General features: G+C 43.2%; 1 protein-coding gene across 5 annotated transcripts in view; it reads left to right on the plus strand.

Moving 5' to 3' along the window:
* The window catches only part of LOC105485009 (otoancorin), a 96,169-nt gene that overhangs the window by 69,846 nt on the left and 5,667 nt on the right, over positions 1–20,656 (plus strand). For 4 of the 5 annotated variants that reach the window (XM_011747161.2, XM_071084230.1, XM_011747162.2 and 1 more), the window contains 6 exons: positions 2,066–2,195; positions 6,555–6,742; positions 10,725–10,880; positions 17,733–17,875; positions 18,194–18,330; positions 18,856–18,953. In XM_011747161.2, coding sequence (XP_011745463.2) covers positions 2,066–2,195; positions 6,555–6,742; positions 10,725–10,880; positions 17,733–17,875; positions 18,194–18,330; positions 18,856–18,953 — 852 coding nt within the window. The other variant, XM_071084231.1, reaches the window with a different exon arrangement.

Consider the following 20,656-nt stretch of genomic DNA (forward strand, 5'->3'; position numbering starts at 1 on the left):
GGCTGTAAAAAAGAATGAGATCGTGTTCTTTGCAGGGACATGGATGGAGCTGGAGGCCATCATCCTTAGCAAACTAATGCAGGAACAGAAAACCAAATACCACATGTTCTCACTTATAAGTGGTAGCTAAATGATGAGAACATATTGTCACATAGAATGGAACAGCAGATACTGGGGCCTATTGGAGAGTGAAGGGTGGGAGGAGAGAGAAGATCAGCAAAAATAACTAATGGGTACTAGGCTTAATACCTGGGTGATTACATAATTTGTACAACAAGCCTCCATGACACAAGCTTACCTATATAACAAACCTGCCATGTACCCCTGAACTTAAAATAAAATTAAATTTAAAAATAAAAAATAAAAAGGGCCAGGCGCAGTGGCTCATGCCTGTAATCCCAGCACTTTGGGAGGCCGAGGTGGGCAGAACGAGGTCAGGAAATCGAGACCATCCTGGCTAACACGGTGAAACCCCGTCTCTCCTAAAAAATACAAAAAATTAGCCAGGCGTGGTGGTGGGTGCCTGTAGTCCCAGTTACTCAGGAGGCTGAGGCAGGAAAATGGCGTGAACCCTGGAGGCAGAGCTTACAGTTACTTGAGATCGCACCCTGCACTCCAGCCTGGGTGACAGAGCAAGACTCCATCTCAAAAAACAAAAAACAAACAAACACCGCCAGGCACAGTGGCTCACATCTGTAATCCCAGCACTTTGCGAGGCCGAGGTGGGTGAATCACTTGAGGCCAGGAGTTTGAGACCAGCCAGGCCAAGATAGTGAAACCCTGTCTATACTAAAAATAAAAAAAACTTAGCCTGGCTTGGTGCTGCATGCCTGTAATCCCAGCTACTCAGGAGGCTGAGGCACGAGAATTACTTGAGCCTGGGAGGTGGAGGTTGCAGTGAGTGGAGATCCCACTACTGTACTCCAGCTTGAGTGACAAAGCGAGACTCTGTCTGGAAAAAAAAAAAAAAAAAAAAGAGGATCGATTGGCTCATGGCTCTGCAGACTGTACAGGAAGCATGATGCTGGCATCTGCCCAGCTCTTGTGAAGGCCTCAGGAAACTTACAATCATGGCAGAAGGCGAAGAGGGAGCAGGCACGTCTTACTTCGCCCCCGCAGGAGCAAGACAGTGATGGGGGAGGTGCTACGTGCATTTAAACAACAAGGTCTCGAGAGAATGCTCTCGTTATTGTGAGGACAGTACCAAGGGGATTGTATTTAACCATTCATGAAAAATCTGCCCCCATGATCCAATCACCTCTCACTGGGCCCCACCTCCAATACTGGGGATTACATTTCAATATGAGATTTGGGTGCGGTACACATCCAAAGTATATCAAACATAAAGTTTAGTAAAAACTTTGAAATAGCACCAAACCAAAAAAGGGGTAGGTACATATACATTTTTTTTTTTTTTTTTGAGACAGGATTTTACTCCCATCGCCAGGCTGGAGTGCAGTGGCATGCTCTCAACTCACTACAACCTCCGCCTCCTGGGCCCAAGTGATCCTTCTGCCTCAGCCTCCTAAGTAGCTGGGATGACAGGCGCGTGCCACCACGCCTGGCTAATTTTTGTATTTTTAGTAGAGACGGGGTTTCACCACATTGGCCAGGCCAGTCTTGAGCTCCTGACCTCAAGTGATTTGCCCACCTCGACCTCCCAAAATGCTGGGATTACAGGTGTGAGCCACTGCACCTGGCCTAGCCTACATTTTTTGTTGATATTATCAGATTGCTCTGCTAATACTGCACAATTTGACAGTCCCACAGAAAAATGAATGTGCCCAACATTAAGTATTAGCACTTTATTTTATTTTTGACTATCTAGTGAAAAGTGATGTATTTATGTTTCTTAGCCTTTATTGGATTTTTATTGAGGTTGAGTATCATTTTATAGGATTCTTTATAGAGACCACATTAGTGGGACTAGGGATTAGATTTATATGAGAAGTTGCTATAACAAAGAATGAAGGCAGTAAGTAGTGTGACGGTTTCAATTCTGATTTCAATCTGTATTTAAGGGGCTTTAATTATTATTCATCTTCTTTCATCTTCTCTCACACAGTTTCCTGAGATCCTTCTACAAGCAGCTTCCAAGATGGCCAGGACCTTGCCCCCTAAAGAATTCCTTTGGGCTGTCTTTGGATCTGTTCGGAACAGCAGTGACAAGATCCCCAACGCTGACCCTATGCCTGGTGAGTGTTTCCAGGGTATCTGAGCCGCTGCTGGGGTAGCAGTGTTTTGGGCAGGGTCTCTGACATCAAGAGGCCTCCTTATGCAGGGAACTGGATGAAATGTCTGCAAAGCAATAGAATGACAAAATCTATAGGCAAAGAATTACATTTTTGGGTCAGGCGCGGTTGCTCAAGCCTGTAATCCTAGCACTTTATGGATTGAGGCAGGCAGATCACTTGAGGTCAGGAGTTTGAGACCAGCCTGGCCAACATGGCAAAACCCTGTCTCTACTAAAAACACAAAAATTAGCTGGGCATAATGGTGCGCGCGTGTAGTCCCAGGTACTCTGGAGGCTGAGGCACAAGGATTGCTTGAACCCAGGAGGTGAAATTTGCAGTGAGCTGAGATGGTACCGCTGTACTCCAGCCTGGGTAACAGTGAGACTCTGTCTCAAAACAAAACAAAACAAAACAAAAAAGAGTTACACTTTTGTAAAGTAACCTGGAATCATGTCCCATACTCCATACCCAGGCTAGTAGGTTTAATGAGTGAATTCATGTAACAAACATTTCAGTAGGATTGACTTAAAGGACCAACATGGATTAATGGTTTAACATTGCAGTGACAGGGCTGAGCTGGCTAGATTTCACTCCTGAGGCTGCCACTTACTGGCTGTGTGGTTTTGGGTAAGCTCTTTAACCTCTGTGTGCCTCAGCTTTCATCCTCTATCAAATGGGGATAATGAAAGTCTCTACCTCACTGGGTTATTGTGAGAATTAATGGGTTTAAGCCCAGAAACATGTTTACAAGAATGTCTGGCATGTAGCAGACCCTTAATAAGTGTTAGATATTTTTAAAATTTGATTAAAAAAATTTTTTTTTGAGGTGGAGTCTCACTGTGTCACCCAGACTGGAGTACAGTGGCATGATCTCGGCCCACTGCAACCTCCGCCTCCCAGATTCCAGCAACTATCCTGCCTCAGCCTCCTGACTAGCTGGGATTATAGGCATGTGCCACTACGCCTGGCTAAGTTTTGTATTATTAGTAAAGGTGGGGTTTCACCATGTTGGCGAGGCTGGTCTTGAACTCTGGCCTCAGGTGATCCACCCGTCTTGGCCTCCCGAAGTGCTGGGATTATAGGTGTGAGCCACTGCGCCCCCGCCTAAAATTTGATTTTATAGAGGCAGGGCCTTGCTTTGTTACCCAGGCTGGAGTGCAGTGGTGCAATCATGGCTCACTACAGCCTCGACCTCCTGGACTCAAGAGATCCTCCCACCTCAGCTTCACAAGTAGCTGGGACTACAGGCATGCACCACCACATCTGGATAATGTTTTATTTTTTGTAGAGATAGGATCTTGCCATATTTCCCAGGCTGATGTTGAACTCTGAGACTAAAGTGATCATCCTGCCTTGGTCTCCCGTAGTGCTGGGATTATAGATGTGAGCCACGATGCCTGTCCAAGTGTTAGATATTTTATTATCATTACCCTGCACCTACTAAGTGCAGACTGGGGCCAGGCATGAGGAGACAAAGTTAATCAGATCCAATGGTAGTAGTTGACAGTCAGTGCTTGCTTTCATCCACCCAACAAATATTAGTTAATCACTAATTATGTGAACAAAGAGCTTACTTTCAAATGGAGGGTAGCAAGACAATAAAGTCCATACATAAGTGAAATATATGGTATATCATATGAAAAGTGCCAAGAAGGAAAATAAAGCAAGGGAACGGGCCATGAGTGTTGGGAGGGGGACTATCATGTGAAAAGAGAACCATGAAGGAACGTCTCATTGAGAAGGTGACATTTGAATGAAGACCCAAGGGAGAGTGCGCCATGTGAATATTTTCAGTTAGAGTCTTCCAGGCAGAGGGTGCGACAGGATCACTTCTGTGAATGGGAGGTAGGGACCAGTGTGTTTGGAGGGGAGTGAGAGACAAGGCCAGCCATGTAGGGACTGATAAAGGAAACCCTAATGACTTTGGCTTTTACTCTGGATGGAGGCATCATGTGACATCGAGCAAAGAAGTGTCACAATTGGATTTATGTGTACCTTGGGTGATTATCCCTCATGCATTATATTGTTCTCCCGTTTTGTTTTTCTTGGTGAATGTGGGGATTTTATTGGGTAATGGAGGTGGCTCTCAGTGGAATGGATGGGGAGCTAGAAAGGGGATGGGGTGGGAAGATGATCTTCCCCTGGAGTTTGGCTGTCCTGTGGCCAATCTCCTCTCCGACCGTCCCCAGCCAAACTCTTCTTGGTATTCAGACGCTTCTTCTTTTCACTCCTTCTCTGCCATGCTGCTCTTCTGCTCCTCTTCTCTTTATTCATCTGCTCATCTGCTTATATGCTCATGGAGCCTGGGGTTTGGGGTTTATATGGGTACAGGATAGTGGGATGTGGCAGGCCAAAAGGTAACACTTGGATGTGAAAACAGGAATGCCTATTCCATTTAGGGCTGTGGATTTCCAGGCTTGGGTGTTCTCTTGTTTTTTAAATTAAGGAAACTGGGGCTTAGGAGACTAAGGGACTTGTCCAAAGTCACAGAGTTAGTAAATGGCAGTGTTTGGATTTGTACCCAAAGCTGATGGTGAGCACCACTGGCTCCCACTGCCCTCAACATCTGGCAGTCCATGTCATCATATTGCAGAGCTCTTACTGTGTGCATGTGGTACACAAAAGTAAGGCTGTCCACGCTCAGGGGAAGGAAGCTCTGGTATCAGTGCATAGTTTGAGTGTTCTTCAGTTGGTTCTGGGTATTAATTGCTGCTATGCTTTAGTGATTAATGAATTAGCAGAATTACTGCTTGGTTTTATATTAGTTTGTGTGTGTGTGTGTTCATTCACCCACAGATATTTGCTGAACACCTACTATGTACCAGGCTCTATTCTAAGCCCTGGACAGACACGGTGATAAGACCAAGTCCCTGATGTACTAGTCAACCATTCTGCCCTCTCTAGTTCTGTGCTACCACTGATGTTGTTTTCACTAGAGAGTGGGGTAGGGGTTGGCCTAGGGAGGGATGGATCTTTAGTCCCTTCCAAGTGGCTTATGATAAAGATGTTTGAGGACCACAACTGGCATCTTTGATCTGGTCTACTTTTGCCTCTTGATTGGAATGCAGTGAATTTCCATTGAAGGTGCAATGAGAAGAGAGAGGCCATGGGGCTTTGGTAAATGCCCTGGCCTTGGGTGGGGTTGGTGCATCTGTCAGCATCAGTGGTGGTCTGCTGCTAAGACAAGAAATCCATGGTTGCTCTTAAGGATCCTAGAGTTTTCTCCCAGGTTGGGCACATCGGAGCCAGCAAAGACAATATCTCATTTGCATGTTGGTTGGTAACTGGTTTGAGTAGGTAAGGTTCATGTTATTCAAAGACCAAAATGGCTGTTTTTCCTCTTGCCAAGGGAAGTGCAAAGGGCTCATTTCTCTTTTCTCTTGGGATGGGAAATCCACAACCCCCACTATGATTTTCATGGACAGCAACTCATCTTCCTAGTTTTTATTTTTTATTTTATTTTGACACAGGGTCTCACCGTTACCCAAACTGGAGAGTAGTGGTATGATCATGGCTCACTGCAGCCTTGACCTCCCAGGCTCGGGTGATCCTCCCACCTCAGCCTCCTGGGTAGCTGGGACTACAGGCATGTGCCATCATACCCAGCTAATATTTTGTAGTTTTTTTTTAGAGGTGAGGTCTTGCCATGTTGCCCAGGCTGGTCTTGAACTCCTGGGCTCAAGTGACCCTTCTGCCTTGGCCTCCCAAAGTGCTGGGATTGAAGACATGAGCCACCATACAGCCCATCTTCCCATTTTTATAGGAAGGCTCCTTCATAATTTTGGAACCTTTATGCTGGGTTGCAAACTCAAAGGCATAGGGGGTGAGGTAGGCAACAGAAATTGTGTATTGAGTGCTTACTGTATGCATGGCACTGTTCTAAGTGCTTTATATATAACACATTTAGTTTTCACAACCATGCTATGAGGTGATTTTATTTCCATTTTGTAGACAAGAAAACTGAAATACAGAGAGGTTAAACAGCCTTGGATTTGAATCGAAAGTCAGGACTGTTCACCACCAGCTCTTACTGCCCTCAAGGAATTTGTAGTTTAATTGTAATGTTGCACTGCTCCTAGTTTGTGCATGTGGATGTGCAAAAAGCTGACATTTCCATGACTTTGTTACCCAGTAATTAGCAAGAAATGGCAGAAGTGGGATTCAGTCTAGTCCCTGGGCTCCTGCTCTCCACTTTTACTCTATAGTCCCTTCCATGCATAAATCTGACTGGCGAAGAAAGTTACTCATTTCAATACACAGACTAACATTTCCTGAAATTCTCTTTCCTCTTCTCCTTCCCTGCATCTCCCCTTTCTTCAGGTTGCCATGGAGTCGCGGCCCCCTCTTCCGATGACATCTTCAAGTTGGCCGAAGCCAATGCCTGCTGGGCCCTGAAGGACCTGCGGTGCATGGAGGAAGACACATTCATCAGGACTGTGGAACTGCTGGGAGCTGTCCAGGGTTTCAGCCGGCCTCAGCTGATGACCCTGAAGGAGAAAGCAATACAGGTGAAGCCCACCTCAGGGAGGAAATGTTAAACAGAGGAAAAAAGAAAAACACCAAAACCAGTTCAGCATTTCTGCACATAGAGCCCTCCTCAAGGAGTTTTCACATATATCATCTTGAAATTTTACTGCATCAGCTCAGTGATATTGTGATCTCCTTATCTGAGAAAGGAGGAAATTTCCAGTTCCTCCCTCTTAGGACTGTGGCAGAGAATGGGATGAGATGTGTCTTGGCATCTAGCAGATGCTCAGTGAATAAAGTTCTGTGGCTGTCCCAATGCCTCTGACCAAGGCGGTTTGCAAGAATTAGCCCTTTTATTCCTTCACATGGAGAGCCCCAGCTGCTGCTCACAGCAGGTTTTCTCAGAATCTGTTGCAAATTTGTCTGAAAATATAACAGAAAGGAGTAAAAAGAGGACTGGAAGTAGTTTTCCATCTTTAAAAAGGTTCTTTGTTGGCTGGGTGCAGTGGCTTACGCCTGTAATCCCAACAATTTGGGAGGCCGAGGCGGGCGGATCACGGGAGGTCAGGAGTTCGAGACCAGGCTGGCCAACATGGCAAAACTCCGTGTCTACTCAAAACACAACAATTATCCGGGCATGGTGGCATGCGCCTGTAGTTCCAACTACTCGGGAGGCTGAGGCAGGAGAATTGCTTGAACCCAGGAGGTGGAGGTTTCGGTGAGCCAAGATTGTGCCAGTGCACTCTAGCCTGGGCATCAGAGCTGAGACTTTGTCTCAAAAACAAAATAAAAGTAGGCTGGGCACAGTGGCTCATGCCTGTAATCCCAGCACTTTGGGAGGCAGATTACGAGGTCAAGAGATCGAGACCAGCCTGGCCAACAAGGTGAAACCCCATCTCTACTCAAAATATAAACAATTAGCTGGGTGTGATGGCAAGGACCTGTAGTTCCAGCTACTTGGGAGGCTGAGGCAAGAGAATTGCTTGAACCCGGGAGGCAGAGGTTGTAGTGAGCCGAGATTGTGTCACTACACTCCAGCCTGGTGACAGAGCGAGACTCCATCTCAAATAAATAAATAAAAAGAAAAAGGTCGCTTTGTGGCCTGTTTTAGCTTTTTTTTTTTTTTTTCTTTTAAGACAGAGTCTTGCTCTGTCGCCCGGGCTGGAGTGCAGCAGCACGATCTCTGGTTCACTGCAAACTGCCTCCCAGGTTCAAGTGATTCTTGTGTCTCAGCCACATGAGTAGCTGGGACTACAGGCACAAGCCACCACGCCTGGCTAATAATTGTATTTTAGTAGAGTTGGGGTTTGTTTGGCCAGGCTTGTCTCGAACCCCTAGCCTCAAGTGATCTGCTCACCTTGGCCTCCCACGATGCTGGGATTACAGGCATAAGCCACTGCGCCCAGGCCCATTTTAGCTCTTTACATGGTTGTAGAATATCTAGTTACCCTCAAGGGTTAAACAATTCAATTTCTTAAAATTATAAATATAACTGTATTTGTGTATTATATGAGTACTTCAAGTTTATTGTAGAAAAGTCAGAAAATAATAAAGAAGAAAATCAGTGATAATCTTTTACTTACTGTTGATATTTTGATAAGCATTGATCAACAGATAAGTACCGTTGATATTTTCGTATATTCATTTGAAGCTTACCAGACTCCGAAACTGTGTATATAAAAATATTACTTTGTATATTTCATACACATATCTCATGTTCTACAAAAATATTACACTTACCTACTATTCAATAACTTGCTTTCTACACCCAACAGTACAGACTGCATATTTTTTTCATATCCGAAATGTAAATCTATGTCAGTATTTTATTTATTTATTTATTTTTTGAGATGGAGTTTTGTTCTTGTTGCCCAGGCTGGAGTACAATGGTGTGGTCTCAGCTCACTGCAACTTCTACCTCCCAGGTTCAAGCAATTCTGCCTCATCCTCCCAAGTAGCTGGGATTACAGGCACCTGGCACCATGCCTGGCTAATTTTTGTTTTTTTGTTTTTTTTTAGTAGAGATGGGGTTTCACAATGTTGACTAGGCTGGTCTTGAACTCCTGACCTCAAGGCCTGCCTTGGCATCCCAAAGTGTTGGGATTACAGGCTTGAGCCACCGTGCCCAGTCTATATCAGTGTTTTAAATAGCTTTGTAATACAATTAGCCTTCCATATCAGTGGGTTCCACATCTGCAGATTCAACCAACCTCAGGTATTTAGAAAAAACACTCCAAATAACAATAAAAAACAATACACATAAAAATACAGTAGCACTTTTGACATACCATTTTGTACATATTTACATAGCACTTACATTGCATCAGGTATTACGAGTAATCTAGAGATGATTTAAAGTATACAGGAGGATGTGCATAGGTTATACGCAAATACTACACTATTTTATATAAGGGACTTGAATCTCCGTGGATTTTGGTATCTTCGAGGAGTCCTGGAACCAATCCTCGGTGGAGGTATCCACAGGGGCAACTGCATTTTATTTATGGTTAGTTCTTATTTATTTAGCTAATTGTTAGACTTTCAGGTTGCATTTTAAAAAATGCCTCAAGGTATGCCTTTATACATATACGGTTGGGTACTTGTCTCATTTACTCAGGCTAAATTCCCAGAGGTAGAATTTCTGGGTCAAAGAATATAAATACTTCAAAAGTTTTTGATACAGATAGCCAAATTGCCCTCTCAACAGCATGTACCAACTTATATTCTCAACTACAACAAATGAGGGTATCCCTTACCTTGTATCTTTCCAGCATCATAAATGATGATAATTCTTTTCACTTCTTGTCATATGATGAATCAACATGGTCTTCTCTGATTGTTTTTAATGTATATTTCTTTAATTATGACTGAGAATAAACTTTTCCCCATACATTTAATTTTTCTTTTGCGAATTCCTTGTTGATGTCTTCTTTTATTTTTAAAACAAATATAGTTATCTTTTTATTATTGATTTAAAAGAGAGCTTTATATTAAGATTTACCCTGTGTCTTTTAAATTTTTCATTATTTTTTATTAAGGGATAGTTAACAAATACAAATTATATATATTTATGGTATATACATATACACAATATGGTGTTTTGATATATGTATACATTGGGGAATGGTTAAAGCAGGCTAATTAACATGTCAATCACCTTTCATACTTGTCAGCTGTCAGTTTTTGTTGTGAGAATATTTAACATCTACTCTCTTCACAATTTTCAAGTATTCAACACATTATTATCAACTATGGTCACCATGCTGCACAGTAGGTTTCCCTATGTCTGTTTTATTTTTATTTTTTTGAGACAGGGTCTCGCTCTGTCACCCAGGCTGGAGTGCAGTGGCACCATCTTGGCTAACGGCAACTTCTGCAAGTGAGTCTTGTGCCTCAGCCACCCGAGTGACTGGGATTACAGGTGTGTGCCACCATGCACTGCTAATTTTTGTTTTTTTGTATTTTTAGTAGAGGCAGAGTTTTGTTATGTTGGCCAGGGTGATCTTGAACTCCTGGCCTCGTGTGATCTGCATGCCTTGGCCTCCCAAAATGCTGAGATTCCAGGTGTGAGCCACCGCACCTGGCCTCCTTATGTCTGTTTTAGATACTGTCTTTGTCCATTCAGGCTGCTATAACAAAATATCGTAGACTGATAACTTACAAACAGAAATTTATTTCTCACAGTTCTGGGGGGTGAGAAATCAAAAATTGAAGCATTGGCAGATCCAATGTTTGGTAAGGGCTTATTTTTCATAGATGGTGCCTTCTCACTGTGTCCTCACATGGTGGAAAGGGGCTAGCTTGTAGCTAGCTCTCTGGGGGCTCTTTTACAAGGGCACTAATCCCACTTATGAGAGCTCCACCCTTATGACCTAATCATCTCCCAAGGCCCAACCTTCTAATATTATCACATTGGAGATTAGGTTTTAACATATGAATTTTAGGGGGGTACAAACATTCAAATCATGGTGTAAATACCATCACCAGTGTTCAGTCTATTCTGTTTTCTTTTTTTGCCTAAAGGTTTGGGACATGCCTTCTTACTGGAGAGAACACCATATCGCCTCCCTAGGGCGCATTGCTCTGGCTCTTAATGAGAGTGAGCTGGAGCAGCTGAACCTCAGTTCCATAGACACTGTGGCTTTTCTAACCCAGCAAACAGAATGGAGCCCGAGACAGGTGGGTGGATGTTTCTGGGTCTTTTAACTATTCCGTATTTATAAGAGCTGCCTTCGTATTCTTACTGTTAATTTCATCATCACTGTCATGTTTGAGTCCGTTGCTGTTGACTGATTTTTATCTTAGTTCTGGGTCGTATTTTCTTTTTTTGTTTGCAAGCCTAGCAATTTTGATTGGGTGATGAGCATTGTGGATTTTACATTGTTGAGTATTTGATTTAGTTGTAGTTCTTTGAAGAGTATTGGGCTTTGTTCTGTCGTACACTTAAGTTACTTTCAAATCAGCTTGATCCTTTTGATGCTTCCTTTTGAGTTTTGTTAGGGCAAGTCCAGAGTGACCTTTATTCTGTGGTTAATTTATCATCATTACTGTGACATGATTCCTTTGAGGACACTACCTAATGCTCCATGTATCCAAGACCTCTCTACTCTGGCTGGTGAGAACGTGAACTATTTCCAGCTTCATATGAGCTCTGGAAGTTGCTCAGCCTAATCCTTTCTGATTACTGATGACTCTTTTCCTGCCTATGTGGAGTTTCACTCTTTGCATGTGCAAATTAGCAGTCAGTACTAGACATCTCTGCAGATTTCTGGAACTCTCTGCAGTTTCCTCCTGTCTAATACTTTGCCCCACAAGTGATAAGTGCCCTGGCCTCTCTCAACTTGGATCTCTGTATCCTCAACTCGACTGGGCCACTGGGCGTGTTGTGGTTCCTCTTCCTGATCTATGTCCTGGAAACTGCTTTTTGGCAGTTAAGTGAGGGTAATTTTAGGGCTGATCTTGTTTGTTTTTCTTCTTTTGGGATTATGATTCTGTGTTGTTCCATATCCGGATGCAGTTGTCTGATATATTTTGTTAAATTTTCTAGTTGTTTATGGTGGGTGGACAATTCCTATGTTAATTAATCCTTCATGGGCTAAAGAAGTTTTCCCCAGAATTTTAATTGTTTTGATTGGGAGAGAAGTTTAGGGTGTCTAATCCACTGTACTGCTGGAAAGGGAAATCTTAGCCCTTCCATGTTATCTTCATTCTCAGGCAGCTCTCTCAGCAGTCATTTTCAGCACTAGGCTTATATACAAACTAATTAACAAGTCCATAAAAATGTGCCACTTCTTTATTAGTTTTTGGAAAAACCCCAGCATTGACTCCACTCATGGAGTTGCCCACCCCTGAGCAACCACTCTGGTCAGGGGTTGAATATGTTGGTTGGCGAGGCCTGCATCAGGGAGTGGAGTCCATCTTATCACCATCTCATGACCACATGAGCCGCGTGGGGAAGGATATGTGGTAGGCTGATTACGGTCCTCCAAAGGTGTCCATGTCTGAACCCCTAGAAGCTGTGAATATGTTAACTTATGGAGCAAAAGGGACTTTGAAGATGTGATTAAGGATCTTGAGATGGGGAGGTTGTCTTGGATTATTTGGGTGGGCCCAATATAATCACAAGGGTCCTTTTAAGAAGGAGCAAGGAGGGTCATAGATAGAGAAGGTGACATGATAATGGAAGCAGAGGGACTAGAAAGAGATCTGAAGGTGCTCTGCTGCTGATTTTGGAGATGGAGGATGGGGCTGTGAGCCAAGGAAATGCAGGTGGCCTCTTGAAGCTAGAAAAAGCAAGAAAATGAATTCTTAGATCTCCCAGAAAGAACCTATCCTTCTAGTCCATTTTAGGATGTACAGTCTCCAGAACTATAAGAGAATAAATGTGTATTTTTTAAAGCCACTGTATTTGTGGTAATTTGGTAGAGTAGCAATAGGAAGCTAATAGAGGGTAATTTTCCAAAGAAAAGTGTGGATGCTGAGCAGCCAAAACCAATGAATGTCCCCCTACTCTTACGAGCTTTTTGTAATCACGGTTGCCTTGTTTCATAACTCTGAGTGGCACCATTCAAACAGAATACAGTGTGAGTGGTGCCCCCCTAGAGCTGGGCAACATGCAGATCCTGGCCATGAAGATTACATGAGTTAAATACTTGAAAACGTTTTGAACAATGTCTGGTACATAGTATTCAATAAAAATGAGCTGTTTTCATAGTTGATATTGACATCATTGCGTTGTCATTATCAACATCATCATATCATTATCACCATCATCACAGCCCCTTTCTCTGGGTTAGTCTCCTCCTTTGCAAGATGAGAGGGTTAGCCCCAACACTCAGAGGTTCCTTTCAGTCTGATATTCTATCGTCCCATGGTTCTTTGACTCTAAAACTGGTTTTGACTAGTTTGAGAAGTGCCACATCACACTGTGCTATTAAAATCATTCTATTTGCAGTCTGGGAGAAGCGGAAAAATACATCCAACTTAGAAACTAGGGTATCTCTTTCCCTTCGCACCGATTTTAATTCTCATGGATGGCAGTGAGATTTATCAATATGTTTGAAGAGGATATGAAAACCTAACATTTGCATGTATCATTTGCAGTCAGTTCTTCAACTTTAGCTCCCAATCAAACCTTAAATACATGTTTCTAGATTAATAGTCAGACCTGACGGAACTACATTAACAGATAGTTCAGCTCAAAAACCAATATAAGGAAAATAACTATTATAGAAGCCAGAGGGATGAACAGAGGGATTGAAATCTTAAAGCTATTCATTTTTCAACAGTTAATATTTCCTAAAAGTGTTGGTGTTAATTGTCTTGGAATCATTACATATACGCTGGTCTAGTCACTCAAGGAAATATGTTTTAACTTATCACCTTGCAGGCTGAGCTTGCATTTTCCAGGTTTCAGTGGCAAGGACAATTTAATACCACATCTTCAAAGTAATTTTATTTAAATTGTATTTTTGCACTTTCATTTTAAAGTGAACATTCCTGATAGTTGAGGAGCCCAAATTGCTCTGAGTCAACTAGTGAAACCTGATTGTGAAGACTTAATAAGAAAAATTTGAAAGCTAACTTGAATCTCCATCTTTTCTCCACAGCCAAACACCTTCACTGGCTAAGAGTATAGGCCATGGATTCAGACTGCCTGGGTTTTGATGCTAGAACCATCATTTTCTTTTTTCTTTCTTTTTTTTTTTTTCTTTTTTAGATGGAGTTTTGCTCTTGTTGCCCAGGCTGGAGTGTAATGGCAAGATCTCCACTCACTGCATCCTCCGCCTCCCAGGTTCAAGCCATTCTCCTGCCTCAGCCTCCTGATTAGCTGGGATTACAGGCATGCACCACCACACCCGGCTTATTTTGTATTTTTAGTAGAGACAGGGTTTCTCCATGTTGGTCAGGCTGGTCTCGAACTCCCGACCTCAGGTGATCCACTCGCCTTGGCCTCCCAAAGTGCTGGGATTACAGGTGTGAGCCACCGTGCCCGGCCAGAATGATCATTTTCTAGCTATGTGATCTTGGCCTAGTTACTTCACTTCTCCATGCCTCAGTTTGCTCGTCTGCAAACTAGGGAAACTATTAATACTTACCTCATAGGGTTATTTAGGAGGATTAGATGAGATAGTATGTGTAAAGTGGTCAAAGTAGTGCCAGCACACAGTATGCACTCAATAAATGTTAGCTATTACCACTTTTGATAGACAGTCCCATTAAGTCAATGACATATAAGTCTAAGCATGGTGTTACTGAATCCCCCGCCCCCATAGTAGCTGTGAGCTTTGTAATCATGGAGGACAACTTGATGAGGACACTGACCAGTCCGATTTTCAGAAACATGAGAAGTCTTCCTGAAGCCAGTCTATTACATGAAGGCAGCAAAGTGAAGCATGTCAAAGACTATATATTGCCCATGACTTCTGTAAGTCACTCACTCAGATGTTGTTTCATTCATTCATTCATTTACTCAAGAAGTACTTATTGAACTCCTACTGTGTGGCAGGCATTATGCTAGGTGCTGGGGACTCAGTGGTAAACTACCTGGATATGGTCCTTTCCTTTTGGGCGCCTACTTGGTGATACAGACAAAAAAGTGAGTAATCAAAGTGAAAAATTTGAAAAATCATGATAAGTGATGCAGAAAATGGACAAGGTACTCATGGGAATAGTGGAATGAAGGGCTGTTTGAGGTGAAAGAGTTCAGAGGGCAGTTTTCTCTGAGTAGGTAGCATTTAAACAGACCTGAGGGGTGGGAAGCACCAGCCCATGAAAATGGAATTTCATTGCAACATTTCACAATCTTCCTCAACACTTTCTCTCAACACCTTAATGATTTATATTGTGTGATGGGGATGACTAACATTAAAGGGAGATGGGGGCTGGGCATGGTGGCTCATGCCTGTGATCCCAGCACTTTGGGAGGCTGAGGTGGGTAGATCATTTGAGGTCAGGAGTTTGAGACTAGCCTGGCCAAAATGGGGAAACCCTGTCTCTACTAAAAATACAAAAAATTAGTTGGGTGTGGTGGTGGGTGCCTGTAATCCCAGCTACTCAGGAGTCAGAGGCATGAGGATTGCTTGATAGAGGTTGCAGTGAGCCAAGATCATGTCACTGCACTCCAGCCTGGGTGAAAGAGTGAGACTCTGTCCAAAAAAAAAAGACAGACAGAGAGAGAGAGAGATGGGAAGATTGACTCTAGCCTGTGATTTTCACTTTCAATTAGCGGTCTGTCCTTGGATGTCTCCTCATCTTTGCCTTGTGAGGTCTCATAATCTCTTTTACTTGCTCCCATGAGCACTGAAGGAACCAGACTTTATTTTGTGAGACAGAGTCTCACTTTGTCACCCAGGCTGGAGTGCAGTGGTGCAATCTTGGATCACTGCAACCTCCACCTCCCAGGCTCAAACAATCCTCCCACCTCAGCCTCCCAAGTAGCTGGGACCATAGGCACATGCCACCACGCCTGGCTAATTTTTGTATTTTTGTGTAGAGACAAGCTTTCACCATGTTGGCCAGGCTGGTCTCAAATGCCTGACCTCAAGTGATCCTCCTGCCTCGGCCTCCCAAAGTGCTGGGATTACAGGGGTGAGCCACTGTGCCCAGTCTAGACGTTATTTTATAGCTGATCTTCATAGGATTGGCTTGGATGCTTTCTCAGGTCCTACACAGGTAGATCGAATGAATCAGCACATGTTTAGTTACAAGTGGCAGAAAACCCAACACAAACTGGCTTGATCAAATAAAGGGGCTGAGCACAGTGTGTGGTGGGTCACACCTGTAATCCTAGCACTTTGGGAGGTTGAGACGGGCAGATCACTTGAGGTCAGGAGTTTGAGACCAGCCTGGCCAACAGTGAAATTACTTCTCTACTAAAAATACAAAAATTAGCCAGGTGTGTTCGTGCCTGCCTATAATCCCAGCTACTTGGGAGGCTGAGGCATGAGAATCGCTTGAACCCAGGAAAGGGAGGTTGCAGTGAGCAGAGATCATGCCACTGCAGGCTGGATGACAGAGTGAGACCTTGTCTCAAAAAAATAAATAAATACATAAATAAAAAGGGAATTGATTGATTCTCATAACTGGAAAGTTCAGGGGTAGTGTTCAGGTACAGCTGGATCCAGGATCTTTAACACTCTTGGTGGGAATCTGTTTCTTATCATGTTTTTGAACTTTGCTTTTCTTTGAGAGACAGGCTCTATTCCTGCTTGTGGTAGGTTCCAGCAGATCCTTGTGTATATCCTTCTAAGTTCAAGTCCAGAGTAAAGAAAGCTCTTCTCCTAATGCTCCACTCAAAATTTGGTTCTGGTTGACTCTGGTTAAATCACATGTCCTATCCAGAACCAGTGACTGCAGCTAGGCTAAGGTATGAATTGAATTTCATCACTCCTGGAACTCGGTGCAGTTAGCTTTGACTGAACCACATGAAGTAGGAATACAAGAGAGGTGGTTCTCCAGAGGAAGTCATGAATGATGAATAGCCACTGCTAGAATTATGAAGACCTATACATCAGCCCCCTTAAATCAAGGCTTAGTTTAAAATATTTTGACACCAAAGCATTTTGTGTGTTACTCTCTGGAATTGAAGAGTAAACATTGGAATTGAAGGGGTAAACATATTTCTGTAGGACCATAGAGGAAGAAAAAATCATTCTGGGTGAAACGTCATGAAGAAGGTGACATTTGAGTTGACACTGCCCCTCCCCCCCCAAAAAAAAGATGGCTGCACTTGGAAGTGCAGAAGGGCATTTCAGATGAAAGGACGGGTTTGAACAAAGGCAAAGAGGCAGGAAATTATAAGGTTTTGTTGCGAGGTTGTGGAAAGGCCAGGTGTGGTGGCTCATGCCTGTAATCCCAGCACTTTGGGATCTCGAGGTGGGTAGATCACTCAAGGTCAGGAGTTCGAGACTAGCCTGGGCAACATGGTGAAACCCTATCTCTACAAAAAATACAAAAAGCCAGATGTGGTGATGTGCACCTGTAATTCTAGCTACTTGGGTGGCTGAAACACGAGAATTGCTTGAACCTGGGGAGGCGGAGGTTGCATGAGCTGAGAGTGTGCCACTGCACTCCAGTCTGGGTGACAGAGCAAGACTCCATCTCCAAAAAAAGAAAAAAAAAAAGAAAGAAAGAAAAGAAAAAGAAACGTTTTGGAAAAAGATACTGGAAAAGTTTCGATCTTGATGCAGAAGAAGTTGTATGTCCAAAGTGTCTGAAGGTCATAAGAGTGACTGAAGGAACTAAGCAGCAGACACAGACACAGGACACAAGTGCCTTTAATATTGGTGAAGGATATAAGAGATTCATTGCCTGAAGACACCTCCACAGTAGGGGACATACTCAGTTGAAGTAGCATCTTAAGGACATTAACTTGGATGCAGAGGCCAGGATGGTTTGGGGTGGGGATTCCTGAGGAGTAGGATGGGAGATCAGTCAGAAGACTACAGCAACAGCTTATTAATCCCCTCAGGCCTGGGGACCTCGATCATTCCTGGAGAGTTTATCTTTTATTCTTACTATATTTTTTAGGCTGAATCCATTTTGCAAGGGTTCCTGGATGATTCAGGATACAATATCCAGGACCTGAAGAGCTTTCATTTGGTAGGACTTGGTGCAACCCTGTGTGCTATAAACATAACTGAAATCCCACTTATAAAGATCTCAGAATTCAGGTAACTAAAATATGAATGTGCAAAATGGCAAATGGGTTAATCCATCCATCCATCCATCCATCCATCCATCCATCCATCCATCCATCCATCCATCCATCCATCCATCCATCCATCCATCTAGATATTCCACCTCCTGACACTTGGCACCTTTCTGGGCTAAAATCCCACTGGACTAATGGGATAAGCTGGATCTGCTCTGCCTGCTGAGCCTACCTAACTTCTGCACATTGTGTGTGTGTGTGTGGTGTGTTTGTTTGTTTGGTTTTGGCTGAAGAGTCCAAACTCAGATTATATCCCTCCCTCTTTAACCACTACCAGGGTGGTAGTGGCCAGAATTGGGACCCTGCTCTGCAGCACGCATGTCTTGGCTGAGTTTAAGAGGAAGGCTGAAGTCGTGTTTGGGGATCCCACTGAGTGGACCAGTCCTGTCTTGCAGGAGCTTGGGACCATTGCAGGTAAGACTCACCCTGAGCATGCCTTTCTCTCCCTTTCCAAACTTAAATGTGGGGACACAAAATAAAACATGATCCTTGGCCACGTGTAGCAAACATCAGTGGCATTACAGTAGAACCTATATTTCATGATTTGAAGTTGCAGAGGGTGAGTCTGCAAATCTGCTTTTAAAACAAGCTCTCTTGGAGATCCTTGTGTACACTAAAGTTTGGAAAACCACTAGTTTAGAATGTGATTTAATTGACCCCTAAGTAGTTTTATACAAAATTTGAAAGTGTGTAAATTGAAGTTCCTTCTGGGCATGCGTTTCACTGTAGGAGGCCAATCAGGGCTAATGTGACCCACATTTTTTTTTTTTTCCTGAATTGATGAAGGAACTTGATTCCCCAGTGTGATTTCCAGGGCCTTTTGTAAGGAATGATGCTTGCCTAGAACACTCAGATCTGAGCATTATGAAGCACCATTAATAAAACAAGCGGAGTTCTGATGGCTTGAACTAAACCCCTGTGATTCCTTTTTCTCCCCAGCTGGATTAACTAAGGCAGAGCTCCGGATGCTTGACAAAGATTTGATGCCATATTTCCAGCCATCAGCAATAAAATGCCTTCCTGATGAGATATTCAAAGTAGGTGCTCAGTTCTTCAAGGAGAAAGGGGAGCTTGACCCCATTTCAAATCACACAGGGAAACAGATGATGGGCCTTAGAATTTAGAGACTTGTGGCCAGACTCTGCTGATGGGGTCAGGGGAGATCTATATGAGTTTAGGTGTTTTTGAAAAATACTTTTTCTTAAAATTACGTATGTGTTTTAATTATATTTATTTTTATGGTCACCTTCTCTTCTTCTAGCAGGTGGTACTGATTTTCTATTTATGGTGGTATGAGGTTCATAAACCCTTACGAAAACCCTTGGGGACAGATATAGTTCAGAATTGAGAATTTCTCAGATTTTAAAAAGATTATCCTGTACATTTACTGTATGTAACTTCATACCCCCAGCAGTGCCTGGGGAAGCACCTTGTAAGCAAACACATTAATATTTCTGTGAAGAAATCTGTGAGAAGCCACGCTAATTGGAATAAATAGAGATTATAAATAAATAGCCTCACATCACTTCAGGTCAAGTTTTGCTGATAAATAAGTTTGACTTAAACTTTGGGGGAAAACTTTCAGTTTTCAGATTATTTTTGGACTTCAGAATTGCAGATGAGGGATTGTGGACCTTTTAATATTTCCTTTTAAAATACGATTAAATAAAAATATTTTAGTTGATTTAGGTCAGGCACGGTGGCTCACGCCTATAATCCCAACACTTTGGGAGGCTGAGACAGGCCAATCACCTGAGGTCAGGAGTTCAAGACCAGCCTGGCCAACATGGTGAAACCCCATCTCTATGAAAAATACAACGTTAACTGGGCGTGGTGGTGGATGCCTGTAATCCCAGCTACTTGGGAGGCTGAGGCAGGAGAATTGCTTGAACCAGGGAGACAGAGGTTGCAGTGAGCTGAGACCACACCATTGCACTCCAGCCTGGGCAACAAGAGTGAAACTCCATCTCTCTCTCTCTCTCTCTCTCTGTATATATATATATATGTATTTTTTTCTCTCTCTATATATTTTTAGTTGATTTAAAGAAAAATATTAGGAAAATCACAAGAGGACAGGTGAAAAACTGCTATGGAAAAAATTGAGAGGGTGGAATTGGATCAATTGAAGTAAGGGAAGCAGGGTATCTAATGACAGGTCCTTTTTTTTCTGTCTGTGTACAAGATTAGGGGAGTATTTGGTGGGAATAGTCTGCTCTGATGAGGAGGCAGTGACCCTGGTGTTCCTGTTTGCTGGGTAATGTGGGAATACATTTTGTCCACCACTTCTGGATAAAACACACAAATCAGGCTCAACAAACTCCCCTGGTGCCACATCACTTGTTCATTTCAAGAAAGATAGCCGACCTTCAATCATTTCAGCACTTCGGACAGTTCCGAGCACATTGCAGGCATAATAGCTGTCTGAGGGCAATAAATAGCAGTTCTTAAGGCCATTGAGCAAATACCTGTTTCCCCTCTGGGGCAGTCTGCATGGGACAAGCAGCCTGGCCTTGGATGCTGGCATTTTGCTAAGCGCTTTCTCTTGGTCTTGTTTGGAGTGCTGTTGTGCTGCTTCTTTGTACAGGTATTTATCTATTCCAGAAATCCCTACCAATCACCTACATTGTGGCAGGCTCCAGGGTAGGTGCACCTAAGGATGCACAGGTGAAGGGGTTATCACACAGTGCCTTCAGGGGCCTGAAAGGTAACACAAGGTGCAGTAGGCTGGGTAGAGACCGAA

This window comes from Macaca nemestrina, chromosome 18, assembly GCF_043159975.1.
Source record: "Macaca nemestrina isolate mMacNem1 chromosome 18, mMacNem.hap1, whole genome shotgun sequence".
NCBI classification, from domain to species: domain Eukaryota; kingdom Metazoa; phylum Chordata; class Mammalia; order Primates; family Cercopithecidae; genus Macaca; species Macaca nemestrina.